Source organism: Silurus aristotelis, assembly GCF_946808225.1.
Source record: "Silurus aristotelis genome assembly, chromosome: 6".
NCBI lineage: Eukaryota > Metazoa > Chordata > Actinopteri > Siluriformes > Siluridae > Silurus > Silurus aristotelis.
The window spans coordinates 26,138,145-26,153,920 of record NC_139579.1 but is presented as its reverse complement, the minus strand read 5'-3'; the positions used below and the strand labels follow the sequence as shown (position 1 = coordinate 26,153,920).

The 15,776-nt window shown below is 36.8% G+C and overlaps 1 protein-coding gene across 4 annotated transcripts in view; it reads right to left on the bottom strand.

Moving 5' to 3' along the window:
- daam2 (dishevelled associated activator of morphogenesis 2) overlaps positions 1–15,776 on the bottom strand; it is a 108,956-nt gene that overhangs the window by 7,481 nt on the left and 85,699 nt on the right. For 2 of the 4 annotated variants that reach the window (XM_083544569.1, XM_083544570.1), the window contains exons 12-24: positions 15,175–15,233; positions 13,893–14,077; positions 13,075–13,377; positions 12,745–12,852; positions 11,745–11,774; positions 10,346–10,452; positions 8,963–9,047; positions 8,464–8,570; positions 7,857–7,945; positions 4,590–4,758; positions 3,676–3,783; positions 3,119–3,179; positions 719–850 (exon numbers count right to left, since the gene is read on the bottom strand). In XM_083544569.1, coding sequence (XP_083400695.1) covers positions 719–850; positions 3,119–3,179; positions 3,676–3,783; positions 4,590–4,758; positions 7,857–7,945; positions 8,464–8,570; positions 8,963–9,047; positions 10,346–10,452; positions 11,745–11,774; positions 12,745–12,852; positions 13,075–13,377; positions 13,893–14,077; positions 15,175–15,233 — 1,543 coding nt within the window. Of the gene's footprint in view, positions 1–718; positions 851–1,772; positions 2,310–2,362; positions 3,180–3,675; positions 3,784–4,589; positions 4,759–7,856; positions 7,946–8,463; positions 8,571–8,962; positions 9,048–10,345; positions 10,453–11,744; positions 11,775–12,744; positions 12,853–13,074; positions 13,378–13,892; positions 14,078–15,174; positions 15,234–15,776 lie in introns of those variants that run through there. The other 2 variants (XM_083544571.1, XR_014534089.1) reach the window with 2 other exon arrangements.

Genomic DNA, 15,776 nt, shown 5'->3' with positions numbered 1-15,776 from the left:
AAGATGGCCTTTCGTATACTTTTATTCCCTTAAGATGCAGAGACACGATGCAGCATGGGGACTGAGCCTTCATGCCACGTTTCAAACAAGAGTGCTCTTTCTCTTTCTGCCTCTGCACACATAGGGAAAAAAAGAAACCGCTCTGAAGGACTTAGGCCCAGTCACCAGGCTTCCCCGGGATGTTTAAGTCATCACACCACATGGGAAAGGGTGCACAAAGACTTCTCTCAGTCTCTCGCACTCTCCCTTCCCTTTACGGCTCATGCACAAGCTTGGCAGGACTACCGGCTCTTGTGAGAAGGATAACGGAAAGACGGAGTCCATCCTGCAGCTCGTTCTCTTCTCACAAGGAGTGAAAGGAAAGAAGTTGGAAAACACCTCACGTCTTCACAAGGACTCTTAAAGCAAGCTTAAAGAAAACACTTGCCAAATAAGGGAGTAGGGGAGTCAACGCTAAACCCTCACTTTCTATTCCTTTAAATTCCTTTGTGCAATTTCATCTGGCTTAAATGAAAGCTCTATAAATGTGTGTCCTGGAGCAGAAAGGACAAGTAGGGGTTTTTCCATTAAGAACATTATAATTAGATGAAGACTCAGAATTTTGGTAGTCCCACACAAATTGGTAAAAAGCTTGAGTCTAAAGCATTCAATTAGCAGACATATAATCAGAGTTGCTCACTGATGATGATGATTGAATAGGTAATCAGCTAAATCTTACCTTCTCCTTTGCCTCGTTCAACAAATCTTCCAACTCAGAGAAGCTAAAACTTGCCACTGTGATGAAGTCGCTGACCACGGGGATGAACTTATCCCCTCTGTCACGTGGCCGGCTCTGCTGATACTGCAGCTCCTGTGAGTTAATAAAACAAGGCAAGATACTATTATATATATGGGCAAGATTTAGACTATTAAACATATCATATAACTAAGGCAAGATTTATACTAAATAATATATATATATATATATATATATATATATATATATATATATATATATATATATATATATATATATATATATATATATATATATATATGAATATATGAATAAATAAAAGAGGTGTAACGGTACACAAATTCACGGTTCGGTACGTACTTAGCTTTTTTTTCCATGTTTTGGTTCAATTTCGGTATGGTTAGGGGGATGAAATGCAAAACATAAAATTGCTTGTTGTTTTTTATTAACACAGTTTATTATTATTAATATCTGTAATCATAAACATTTGATTAATTTAAGTAAAATGCCTGCTTGGTTAAATAATATATAAAATAATATTTTATAATACTTTATAAAAACACAAAAGAATAAATCAAATCAGTGCAATACACTTATTGATTTAATTGAGTAGTCAATTAAATTGGCATAAATTACATGGATTAAATAAAATTAAATGAATGGAAGATTTTAATCAAATAGCTTGCATTTGTTAGACCCTCGTTTGGGTAATACAGATGTGTATGTAAGTGTGTGTGTGTTTAACATTAAATATAATATGTTCTACTTATTTCAGCATACTGTAACAAGTCTTCATTCCTTGCATCCTTCATTTAGTCACTCCCTAGATATGTAGAATTGTCAGGATTTTCTCCTTTAAAGAGAAATTCTTAAATCTGGATAAAAACACTAAAGGATCTATAGTGATAGCATTAGCCGCTAGCCACTTCCTGGTTAGTGGCTAACGCTAGCGATATGTATTCTTTACCGTTTCCATGCATATTTTTAGTACGGAGTAAGTAGCTACAGTGACACTGCGCTAGCTCTAGTTGTTTTTTTTTTTTTTTTTTTTTTTTTTACACCCCTGGAATGTGTGTGTATGTTTTCAAGTTTAACAAGAATAAAAAAATTCGCTCAAAGTGCGAGGCACAGACTAATCAAACCTGTGGTCCGCCACTTAAAACATTTCTGTAGAAACTCAGATTTAAACTATGTTCCGCACTTATAAAGGATTAAATTAGTTTTATGTGTACTGAAGCGAAAGCCCTGTACCGACAAATTTCTGTACAAACGTGTACCATTACGCCCCTAATATATATATCCATCTTTCTGCTAATAATTTAGCACAGTGCTTTGGGCTTCTGGCATCTTCATACCATGCTGTTAAACCATCTCCACATGTTGTTGGTTTCAATTTTCATGATTAATGCACAATCTTAGTTTTGAATCATGGCTTTGCTTGGCCTCATTCCTCTACATGCCTCTCTCTCTTAATTGCTTACTGAATAAGTCCATAGGAACCCATCACCGATAATTGCCTTGCTCTCATTTAGAGCTGCGAGAGCGTGATTTGAGACGCCTTTCCATTCTGAAGCTATGCAAAAATGAAAAGAAGCAGTGCACGGCAGAGCGTGACTCGAACAACACATTCACTAAACTATCAGCTTTTAACTCATTATAACATTTTTGAATAAAAACAGAAGAAGTTGTAATCATGACCAGTAACAGCTATGCATATGTACAAAGGGAGTGCTAGCTCTCAGACAGAAAATTTAAATCTCGCTTTCCTCATTACAGGCTTCTTCTGAAATGGTTAAAAAAAAATAATAGTTTAGAAAGATGTTTGATCTCCATTTGCTTCTGTATCTTTTGATGCAGCCTAATGAACCTAACAGGTGATCAAACAAATGAAATTTCAGCTTTAATTATTATTAGTATAGAATTGAAAATATGTCAAATAATGTGAAACTAAATTAGCCCAAATATATTATATTGGGCCTCACCTCTGAAACCAGTCACCACCAACTCTGCAAGCTGAACATTTTGCATATAATAATTTACCTCCACCCTGAGCTTACATCTGTAGATCTGCATTATTCATGATATTTTACTAAACAATTATTTTAAATTGACATATGCGTATATTAAAATTGGAAGTTTGAGTGTGGAACAAAAAAAAAGACATAAGACGCCAACAGTTTCTTGGCTGATCAATTACTTTTGTGGTGGAAAAGTGGAAAAATGGGCAATTCGATTTTTTCACTGAACCATTCCTCTTTTTGGCTGCATCATTCAAATTTTAAAGGCTTGAGAGACTTTCATTTTGCCACAATAGAAATGCCAGTAAAGTCCCTCTGCATTGAAATTTGAATACGCCACAGGAATGTATAATAGAATACTCACTGCTTCCAGAGCTTTCAATCCACTCTTTATACTGTAGACGTCCTTCTCCAGTTCAGCCAGACTGTTGCACAGAGCAACAACAAATCAAACAACAGCCTTCACAACTACAACTTCAGTCCAAAGTTCAGTTTCTATATTTAACAAAATTAACAATAAGCTTTTAGTTATATTTATAAGTTCTTTTTTAATACAGCATTGTACCACAGCAGTACTGAACTGTCTGGAATCAGACTGTGAGATGGTTTGGATTAATTGTCTTCAGACTTATGAGATACAGTAGTAACAACCAATTACAAATTACATGAACCTGAATAGAAGATGCGACACATAATCGAATACTATACAGCATATTTGTTGATCTGGTGCTGTTTAACTAGACAAAGATCTCCAATGTTAGTGATGTGCAATAGTTGCTTTCCACCACAGAGAAGTCTTCAGGGAGAGAGGGGAACGGGTAATTGTTATTTTCCTTTCACCACTATAATGTTTATTATGCCTTTAGCATGTCTTGTTGTCTTAAATTCATTCCTACTATCTTCCAAAATTGGTGCACTCACTTGACTTTTGCAGCCTCTGGTATGCTTAGCAGATCCTGTTGGACATTGAGGATGTTGGGATAGTTCTTCTCAAAAATCATGATCAGGTAGTGCAACATGGTGATGTTTCTGTAAAAAGAAACACAATACAGATCACTCACACATGGCTTCATATGCAAAATGTTCAATAGTAGATTTCAAAGTACATCTTTAATATTCGTTTTGCTATCTTGATCATACTTCTGAACTTAAATATGACCTTCACCAGAGCATGACTAATTAGTTATGTTGGACTTTCCAACATCATTTCCCTCCCCAAGCATGCCTGAAGATGCTAATGTGTTCTTATTGCAAGAACAATTATAAACGAGAACACCGGCATGTAAAATGTATAGAAACAAAGAAACATCTGATTTTATCAATAATTCAGTCAACACATTTGTGTACAACTTAGTGATTGGAAAATGCTGGTTCTATGGACAAATAAATAAATAATTAATTCATTTCTATAAGCAAGTAATCAAAAAATAAATAATAATAATAATAATTAGATTTCTATAAAAAAGCCCACATTGCACCCAGGCCCATGAATTTACTAAATTATACATATATGATATAAAATTCATGGCAAATTCTGGAAGTTTCTTTTTTTAAATAGTAAATTGGGAAATAATGCAAAAATAATTTTTTGTCAAATAAAAAAAAATCTTATTAATGGTGTAAATACTACCTTCATAATAATCTACAGTTATCCTGCTATAACATACAGTACATACTACTATGCTACTTAAATGAGCACTTGATGAATGCGGTTAACTGCATAGGATGCCATGAATATTTGAGTAGATTTATAGACACCACATTACTCAAGGGGCAATTACACCCAACCACAATGTCCCAGGTTTCTCATGTCATAATTCAAATGCAGTACTGACCTGTCTATGCTTGACTTGGTGTCCACAATCTTGTTCAGGCTGGACACTTTGAAACCATAGGCATTCCCTCTCTGGCCTTTATTCAGGAAGTTCCCCAAGGCTAGGACCACCTCCAAAATCTGGGTCAGATGTTTACTCCTCATCACCTCACGGGATGCACATACAATAGCTGAGGAGAACACAGATGTTGGAGCATTTGTTAAGGCAGTGTGGAATAAAGACGGGTATGGACAATGAAACACGGTTATGATATGTCAGAAATAAATCACAGAGATGTGCTGAAAAATAATGTTTGTGTGGACTGATGTGTGTGGTGTGATGTCAAAACCAACCCAAAGTAAATTATTTTTCACCAAGCCCCCAAGTTTTACAACATTTGGATCTATTTGATTTGTTTTAAAGAAAGACATACACTTTTAAAAAAATTGTTAGAATTTACATTTATTGTTGTGGACTGTCTGTGAAACAAGTAGACAATGTAGGGTCCTAAAGGCTACATACTGTACACCAAACTCACCAGTTTTCTTATTACAGAAGCTCAAATTGGCCAAAAATCCCACTGAATTTCACTGAAAGATTTGGACTGTTACACCTAATACACCTTTCAAGCTACTGTATATTTCAAAAATCTTAAAAACTCCCATAAACACATATTGACCGAAATTCAACATCAAAGTTTGTCATGGCAATCTAGTTTTAAATAAAATGTTAGATTTACAGGCCAGTCATATTCACATCAATCCTACATTATGTTTGCAGACCTTCTTAAAACCAAATACTCCATCACTCTCTCAATCAAAACAAGATTTAATCAACAGCAATCAATTCCGAACCGCACATATATATTGCATAAAGGTTTCAATTGGACAAGGTTCCTGCATTGGCCAAATTAATTTCTCAGGAACACACGAAGACGAAGAAACCACCAAGTTTAAAAAAAAAAAAAAAAAGCCCCTGGAATCGGTTGAAACCGTTACTTAACCTCAGCGTCCACTGTGTGGCGGATCATATGTTTAGAAATGTTTGCATCAGGATGAATCGATCTTAACTCTGATCTGTCCACACTGTAATGAGATTCCTATTATGGAATCATCACACAGCTCTGATGCCTGGCCACAACTTTCTCCTCACTCCTACAAATCACACTCCCCAAGAAGCCTGGTTAAATTTAGACACAGCCTCCACCTCTAAAAACTAGAAACGCCTCTGATTTTGACATGAGGGAACATGCGTGGGTGGGGTGGCTCACAGATCCTGGGCCAGAGTTTCTTGTTCCTTTCCACTGGTAGTTAAAGCCATTTGCCATATACTATAACGCCACTTTGGATATTAGTCATCTACTGTGTGGCCTCTCAGATTTATACTCCCATACAAGACATGGCAGATCCATGAAGGGAAAGTGCAGGGTCTGTAGTTGATCAATTACACCGCTTGCAGCTGAAACTCTAACAAGCCACAAACCCTAGTGTGTTTTCATGACGGGCAGTGCAGAGAGGTAAAACTGTTAATGAGGCCACACGCCAAAGTAGATTCCGTTCATGCTGTGAAAAACAGTGGTTTGTATGAGTATTGTCGAGCACTACCCACGGCCTCCTTTGACTAATCCTTGATTTACTCGGTCACTGGGTTTAATGGCAGAGTTCGCAGTGGGAAAATAATCTTTCCATATTATCTTAACAGTGTGCCACAGGATTGATTTTGTTACAAAGTGTTTTGACAGCTCTCTGCCTTTAATGATGACATGCAATTCATTATGTTCTCTAACCAAGTCTGTGAAACGAGTGAAGATCTCAGAAAGACTGAGATCATGTGACACTTTGACACAGTTTGTCTCCTACCACAGTGGTAAACACCGATGCAACCGTGCCGTTTATCTCCAGCTATTTTGTGTAGATTACCATCATATAATTTCAATTAAGTCTAAACCAGTTCCAGGATATGAAACTGTAAAGTGTGGGAAAGTTCAAGGAGGGTGAATATTTATGTAAGCCACGGTAATCCTTGCTCACGCTGCACGCACTAAATTCCATTTGCATGTGTAGTGTATTAGTGTATTCTAACTCTTTGGTGCAACGGGTCTTCAAGAGAGCAACTTCATTTGCCAGCTTTCCAAAATAGCCTCCTTGGTAACTCGGGAAGAAGTTCAAACACCAGAGATGCATACAGAGCCACACACACCTACTATATTACTCTAATACTTACACTAGTACTATTTTGAAAATTAATTACAGCAGTTTTGCAAGCATTAGAGTATAAAAAGTATAGTATTAAGTAATATTTCGAAATGAAATATTGCTAATAGTAGAATGGATAATCCTTATTTCTCTTTCCCTGTCAACCCTCTTTTCTCCTCTTTTCTTTTCTTCTCTTCTCTTCATCTCTCTCTCCTTTTCTCTCTGTCCAATTAAGCATGCTACTGAGGTACCAATGACCAGTGTTCGTGTCCTTTTGCTCTCTTCAGATCTTTCTGACCCTACCTCTAGATGGAGTTCTCTTTGATTGGAGACCACTCTGTGCAGGTGGGGATGTTTCCACCTCAACAGCCTAAATATCCATGAATTTACTGGTTAACGCAAGAACTTTGAGGACAGATTTGGACTGTAATTAATATCAGCAGTCTATTACAACGGTTTAGAACCACATTTTGCATGAACAGTTCTGCATTTAAGCGCTGAACGATGATGAAACTGTAATGTTTAATTCTTTTCTGTAATTACATATATGCTGCTTGCAGGGCTGTGTGTATATAAAAGCACCTGCTTTGGCATGGGTGGAGTCAGACAACAGGGGGTGTGAGATGCTCGATCTTCCCATACTAAATCCTGTATTATTCTGACTTCAAGTGATAAAACCCATTCTTAAATTCTTACAACATTTGCTTTTATGTAATTCACCTACATATCAAGTGATGAATAAAACACTATGTGACATGTTATAATTTGAAAATAATCGAGTAATGAAGTAGTGTGAGATGCCCCCAGAGTTAATTATCTTAATAAATTGAACATCTTAAATCACAAGAAGATTATTGTGAAACTTCCACCTTTCATTACTGTGATATTGAAAGTGCTAACAATGGAGACTCCTTCTATAACTGATAAACGCCTTCGGACAGAAAGCACCATTTCAACAATTATTGTACATTTTGTAAGTTTTTAATCCATAGCTTTATGTGCAGCATCTGCCATTCAACTCCAGTTGTGTTGTTCAACAGTGAATTAACTGCTATAATATAAATATTTGTATTGCTACAAGCATTACACTCACCCTCCACCTTTGGCTTGGTCTCTGCAAGTCGCTCTGCAAACTTCTTTTTGAAGAACAGCGACTGGAGCCTCTGCTGGTAATGATCAATCCTAACCAGGAGTCAGGCAGCAGTAGAAAGAAAAACAAACAAACAAACAACAACAAAAAAATCAGTCTCCACAGGAGAGTCATTTCAAAGAAACTTTGGCTCTCCCACACAGATTCCTGAGCTTTTATCCCTAATGAGCTTCTGCAAACCCGTGCACTCGAGGAGAATCATGATGCAGGGACCCCCCTCTGCTGGGAAGGGGGAAGATAAAGGGTAGAAGGGTAGCGGGATGATTTCAAAGCAGAGTTATCCATAGTGAATGATAACGTGGAGAAATAACGGTGTTTTGTGGGCGCCTGTGAGACTAGACGGGAGGATGTGGACGTTTCATAAGGCTACTCAAGGGGTTCATTCTTTATAAAAAAAAAAACATGCTTTTAACAGTCAAGGACAACACAATGAGGAGGAATGTTTTAGTTGGGTTTTTGTATGAATATACATATATGCTTTGGTAAACAATGTTTCACTTTACATCATATTTGACCACAGGGATCATTTACACAAACGAAGCATTTGTACCTGCTCATGTCATACAGGAAGCGGTCAGCACGTGCCATTCGATCCAGCTCATGCTTGTGTTCCTCCAGAAGGTCAATGTCGCTCTTTTCAGGAATAAACTTTAATAGCTGATTAAATAAATAAAAGGCATAAATTAAAATTAGGATATTATGTAATGAATGAACCAATTCAGTGTGTGCTGTTAGTAGTAAAATAATTAAAGACTGGGAAGTGTGATGCAGCCCAATTTTTATATCAGTGGCCACTAGAGTTTGAGCTAAAATATCCTGGCAGCACTCTTCACTAGAATGTCTGCTATGCATTAAAGGTGTAGGTCTTTAAAGAATGTTGAAAATTGGTTTTACAGGGACTTTGGTTTTATATTTCTATAAATGCTAAAGTATATATATTTATACTCACAATTATCATTTTAACTCATTCTAATAAAGAGTGTCAGTAATTTTAGAGTTCACTAACCATATCAAATCACAACACACTGGCTTTACGAGCATTTAAGTACCTGCTCTAGCATATCTTTAGCCAGCTCCTCTCTCTCGTCCATTTCCAGAATGGCTCTCTTGATCTCCTCGTTGCTCATTTTCAACCTGCACGGAGCAAAACGTTTCAGAAAAGACGACACAAGCAATTCCAGGTAATAATCATCATCACTTTAATCGTCACATGCTCGAATGTGTGTATATGACCTTACGGTTGTTTGGGGCTAATCAATGTTGTGCTCTGTAAACTGTGATAGATAGCTATTGATCGTGTACTCATGGCCTCATTAGGACGGTAGATGCCCCCTGGGTCAGTTTGTGTTCTGTTCTTTAATCTGGTCTGGATGCGTCTAGATGTGCATCTATTATCTTACAATCTAAAAATACTGTACAACTTTGCGTTAACACAGTTTCTATATGACTGGTGGCGGATTGTTGTAAATATAAATACATTTGGAGAATCAGTGCCAGGCCCCCGATTTAACATGTGGTTCTTAAAAAAATAATACAAAAGGTTACATTATCTGCTGTTGGTAATCCGGGTCAAATAAAAACTTCGAAAATATTAACCTTACCAGCTATTATAAAGGTAAAAATGTTGCCAAACAATCTAATTAGTCCCAAAACATTTCTCAAACTGCTTCTTTTTAGAAACACTTTAGTAACTACTCTTTTAGCGCTTTGTTCCACCGTCACAAATTTTGTTTGAGACATGTGGCCATCATATTCGGTATTGAGTTTTTTCTTAAAATGGTACATTTCCCCATTATGAATATTTACTGTACCATGTTTTCCATGTTTTATTGTGAATTAAATGTGGGATTATGAGATTTGCAAAACATTTTAAACAGCATTCCAACTTATATATATATATATATATATATATATATATATATATAATTGGGATTTTACATGTGTGTCTTTGAAACAAATACATAAAATAAGTGATTATGAAATAAATGTGATTGAGTATTTTGAATTTTCTCTGACTAATAAAAATACTTGTTTTCTGTCTAATATCCAGATCATCCGTTTTTTTTACCTCACTTTTTATAGATTGTGCAATAGTGATAAGATTATTTTTTTAAATTAGGCTACAAACATTATAAACCATAACAGAAATAAATATAAGACACCATTTCTTTCCGGTTTCTAGAGATAATGTGCATAAGAATAATGAAAGTTTCTTCCTGTTCGATATATCTTGTACAGTTATTTATTATGTTTCACAATTTGCACATTCTTTCGTTGTACATTAGTTACCTGCTACAAATTCATTGTTAATGCTGATCTTATAGTTATGTGCTCTGTGTCTAGCTCATTGTGTGGTCAGACTTACTTTGGAAAATTCCAATTTTGAGAGAAAGTATTGCATCGACAGTGCTGAGTCATGGTTAAGTACATACTTGGAGAGTAAGATAACGCAGTTCTGCGCCCGCCGCCCATCGATGACTGACAGCTCCTTCACTTTCCTTGTACTTAGATACAAGTCATCCATGGAACCAGTCTCCTTCTAAACGAAGCAAGAAAGTGGAAAAAAACAAGGTTGACATCTTGCATTAAATGACATGATTTCTGGTTTAAAGCAAACTTTGGATGGTGTAATTTGGAATAAACCTGACAAACATGTTCATTTTCAAGGAAATTACCATACCAATAATATCTTTGATACATTGCCTACTGGTCTGAATTTCATGACCTCATACACAGCTCATGAATGTGGAAAAGGCTGCCTACAACCTCCTGTACCTCCATGTTCTACAATCGCAGGGAGCCTGAATCGTGTTTTACAATCATTTCGGTGAGTGAGGAAAATACTGGTGCTGATTCAGATAAACAGAGGAAGCTCAAGCACAAAACAGACACTAAACACTGAACTTTCCATGAAACACTGTATGGACAGGAAACAGCTCCAGGATTCGGAGCAGACGGTTAAGTGAGGACCGTGTGACGGAGGCTGCTGAGGTGAGGATGTTTAAAGTACAGTGAGCTATTTATGGGTGAAAGCTTTTCCTCCGCTCTCAACGCAAGCACAAGAGCAATTCAACAACCGCCGAACGGGCATCCAAATATGGCTCACTGCTTCCATGGCTGTGGCTGATGGGATTTGGGTTTGGCTTGAGGTTAGAAGACTACTCCTACTCACTTTCAGGCCTTGCCAAAACATCACTCACTAGCAACTGGCCAGATGGGTTGAACAGCACAAGACTAATCTTTAGGAAATACTGAGCATATGGACTATTACTGCAATAACGCAGGTAAAAATGTCAAAGAAATAAATAGGGCATAGAAATGATTTGACTTTTCAAACCAGGATTTAAAGGTGTAATCAGCAATTTTGGCTGATTAACACAATTTATGAAGTTACGTGGCTGATTGACAGTTACGTGGAAAATTTGCTCTGTCTGTTCGTATGTTAGCGGGTTTTTCTCCTAATTTTCTCCTAACAACAGCAGAAATAATATTTTTTATTTAACCTAGCCATTAAGGTTGCACAACCAGTGCACTCTTAGTGCTGGTCCCAATCCCAAGAGTGGAGGATAATATAAAAGAAAATGCGGACTAAATGTAAAAATGGGATGCTCAGAAAGAACATTAATTTTATAATCATGTGTCAGCAAGCATTTGTTTGTATTGTGTATCTTTTCAGATTCAAACTGGCAAACACAGATATTATTCAAACCTTTAACAACTCTATAAAACCAACCAACTAAGTAAATGCAGTTGTAAAGTTGTGTGGCTGGCAGCAGATTGTGGGAAGAGGCACAGGGCCAAAAGCAGTGACGACTCAAACTAAAGACTCACCTGTTTGAAGGATTGGTTAGTGAGCAGCTCCTGGTCAGGCAGATGGAGAGAGTACAGAAGGAAAAAAAAAAAACATTGGAAGACATGCAGTGATTAGCGTCACAAGCAGCAGAACTATGGAAAAAATAAGGCTCAGCCAGAGCTGGGCTGCAGAGCTACAGATTCTCACTACTGATGCTGTAAGAGAAAATCAACTACATAGCCATAAAAGTCAATATGAAATGGTGTCGTCATGGTCTCTATTCTTGGCATGGTCAGTTAGCACAATGAAAGCGCTACAAATTCTACTCCATGCTTAAGCGCTTTATCAGGTCAGACACAGTAAGCCATTCAGCGAAGAACAGCTGGCGTAAATGTGTGGTGGTCTGGGAAAACCCGTCGTATGTCATTGCGACTGAATCCTGGCAGAGAGCCAAGTCTTTTTTTTTTTTTTTTTTTTTTTTTGCCTGTGTATAACATATACTGATATTTTAACTTTCAGTAAGCAGGAATATATTTCATCTAAAAGACACGGAAAAGTTTTTATTTATTCTTTTAATCTTGCCATGGCTGTAATGCAAAGGTCATGGTGGGTGTGAAGACAGTAGTAGCCTTGCTAGCTACTGTAAGTGTGATTTCCTCACACAGTAAATATCATGAAAACTAGCATGAGTTAAAATGTTTCTGCACTGCATTCCAAATGGAAATACATTGGGTAAACCCTATAAGCGAGTATTAAGAAAACAATTACAGAGCCAAGAATAACTAAGAAAAATTACAGCTAACGAAGTCTTTCCGCTTTCAGATCTCTATATAGAAGTTTTCAATTCAGTTAAATGTTATTTATATAGACTTTTCATTATGTGAAGGATTTTCCCAGGCTGCCACATTAACCTCAGTCTACAAGGCTTCCGAGTTCCTACTGTTGATCTCTTTTTCACATACTAATAAACATGACACAATATGCAAATTATCATCATTATTTTAATAAAGACAAACATGATATTCAAATCCACCGTACTTGTTGCCTCTGATAAGCCGAAAACATCTTTTCGATATCTTTCAGATCAAGGACTTTAAAAGCCCGCAGGTCATCGATGTCATGCCAAATGGTGCCAGTGATCTTGTTCTGTAAAGAATAAGGAATGCGTCATTGTAAGGGAGGAAGTATTCATAAGTGAAAAATAATGACTGAAAATTGTTGCCATTTTAAGATTTTTTTCCTAAGAAACAAAGCCAAAAGCATGATGCAATGTTTGTCCAACCGTGCTATTTATACTAGGCTGATTAATGAGGTTTAAGTGAGCTTTCCGGTTTGTTTAGTCATTACACAGTGCCATGATGTGCTCACCTCGCCCAGTTTGGCCCAGTTAAAAGACTTAAGTGGGTGTGATGGCTGGGGAATGCTCTTGTTGCGCAGACTCGTGCTGCTGCTAAAAGAAGCGGGTGCCGGTGGGAGTGGAGCACCCGAGAAGATGGGCGGAGCTCCTGGAGGAGGAGGTGGAGCCCCTGGAGGAGGAGGTGGTGGGGGAGGGGCTGGGCAGAAGGGAAGTGGTGGAGGAGGCGGAGGGAAACCAGTCATTATTGGTGGAGGAGGAGGAGGCATTGGACCTCCAGGTGGAGGAGGAGGTGGAGGAAACGCCATACTTCCATGCTAAATAAGAAACAGGAAAGATAGTCAATATACAAAATATATTTGATATTATTAGAGCATATGGGATTACACTATTACTAAATAGTCGATCCATTTCCATCTAAACAAGTTAAAAAACAAGGTAAAAGCAATTATAAGGTCTTATAAATAGCATTGCAATTAAATTATGCTGAAAAACAAGCTCATTTGAAAAGTAGTCAGTTACTATGCATTCTTCATAATACATCTAAATCGATTTATAAAGCACAAAACATCTGAGGATTATATATGTTTTTTTTATATTGTACTGGGCATGTGATGTTTGTTATATAATTCAAGAGCCTATCCTCAAAATACAGAAAGGAAAGCAGCACAACACCATTTTGCATGCAGCTGAACCGTTCAGGCTGGCAGCATTTTCCTTCTGAAGGTCATGAGATCTAAAGTCACAGCCCACTCCTCACTAATACAAAAAGACAACCACTGAACTCCTGCTTCAGTTGAAAAAGTTACAGGAGCAGGAAAAGGATACTCACGGAAATATCGCTAATTCGAGAAGACAAGTCTAAAACTTGCTCCCTGGCAGAGCGCAGCTCAACTCCTTCTCTCTGCAGCTTGTCTTTCATTTTGTTTAGAGTCTTCATCATGTCTTCTTTCTCTTGCGTTTTGATCTCGCACTCTCGCTCCTTCCTCTCAAGTCGGGCCATGAGTTCTGTATGCTCTAAAAGAACAGATGCATATATGCAACTTACAGTCAGTAAAATTACACGTAAAATGATTAGACTCGCACTAAATAAAACAGGACATAAAGCGAGTTCTGTTATTAGTTTCAAAGCAGCTAGAAACATTTACTCTGACTAGGTGCTTTTTTTTTCTTTTTTCTATCAAAAGTAATGAAGTAAAATGGACCTTGCCATGTTACTAAGAAACAACAAAGCCATCTATCCTAAACAGCTTTAACTCCAACTGTTATGAGGCTCTGACACTGGGGACTCCTTCAAAATATGTGGATTAAAATTAACAAAAAAAAAAAAAAAAAAAAAAAAAAAAAGGTTACTGTAATTAGGTGATCAAATTTTACAAGTTTGACTACTTGATTGATTGATCAAAGCAGTGAATGAGCGCTGGGGGCAGAGCAGCCATTATAGCAAAATGATTCCCGTTCTGAGCAAACATTAAAAAATTCAACAGTGCTGTGGTATAATGAAAATGATAGAACATTGCGTCATCAGATTCAACCAGATTCTAAATTTGTGCAGGTGCATTCTTGCAAAAAATCTGAATTAATAGATATTTTTATTAGGGGCATCTACAATGTGTCCTCATCAAATTGCAACTAAAACTGAGATTGTTGGGACAAGCTATGCCTAAAAACTGAAAGCATAGTGAATACTGAATTTTGTTTGAAACGTAACAGTAACTAATACTACTACAACTATTAATATTATTGCTACAACTACTATTAATACTACTATTACTACTAATATTATTGCTACTACTATTAATACTACTATTACTACTAATATTATTGCTACTACTATTAATACTACTATTATTAGCATTAATGCTACTCCTATTTTTACTACTACTGATACCAAAAAAACAAATAGCTCTACTTCTATTTTTTTCTACTTAAGTTCAATTAATTGTTGCACCCGTATCTTAATTTATCAGTTCTTTACTTATAATTTCAGTTGTTGAAAATTAATATATATATATACACTGGAAGTATAAATATGTAAATAAATGTTCATAATTTCATTTCACACACACACACACACACACACCAATTATGTACGTCTGTGTGTACATCATTACCTTTTCTGAATTTCTCGGCCTGGTCTCGCCACTGTCTCACCTCGTTCTCATTGACAAGCCTGATAGCAGAGAGGGAAGAAATATAAAAAAAATATACCAGATCAGTCTGCTGTGCTAAAATATCACAAGATAAGTCAGGAATGATATTTTGTTCTTCTGCTCAAATCTTTCACTTACCTTAACTATCACTAATTTATCGACTCAGTAGGCACATTTTGGAACGAAAAATGCCCAAACTGAATGAAATTGTAATTGGTTTGAGAGGGGTGAGATAAACCTTTCCATAAACCAAACAAAAGAAAAAAATGTAATTAAAAGTTAAACAGAATACTTCTACCAGTCCACACAAACGTGTGAATATAACCACTGACTCATGCAAACGTTTATTTTCCATTCTACGTCGCTAAAATCCCAGCAATACGACCCACTTCCACCAGTCCTTACTACGGATCATCATTTACACACGTCTGCTTTTTTTTAGGAGGGAGGGATAACAGAGATGAGATGATCCTCAGAGATGCACAGCAATCAAAAAGCTTTGCTGCACCCGTAATATGCCTACAAATTCACGCTGTTGCTTGATTAAAAGCAACGTTTTACAT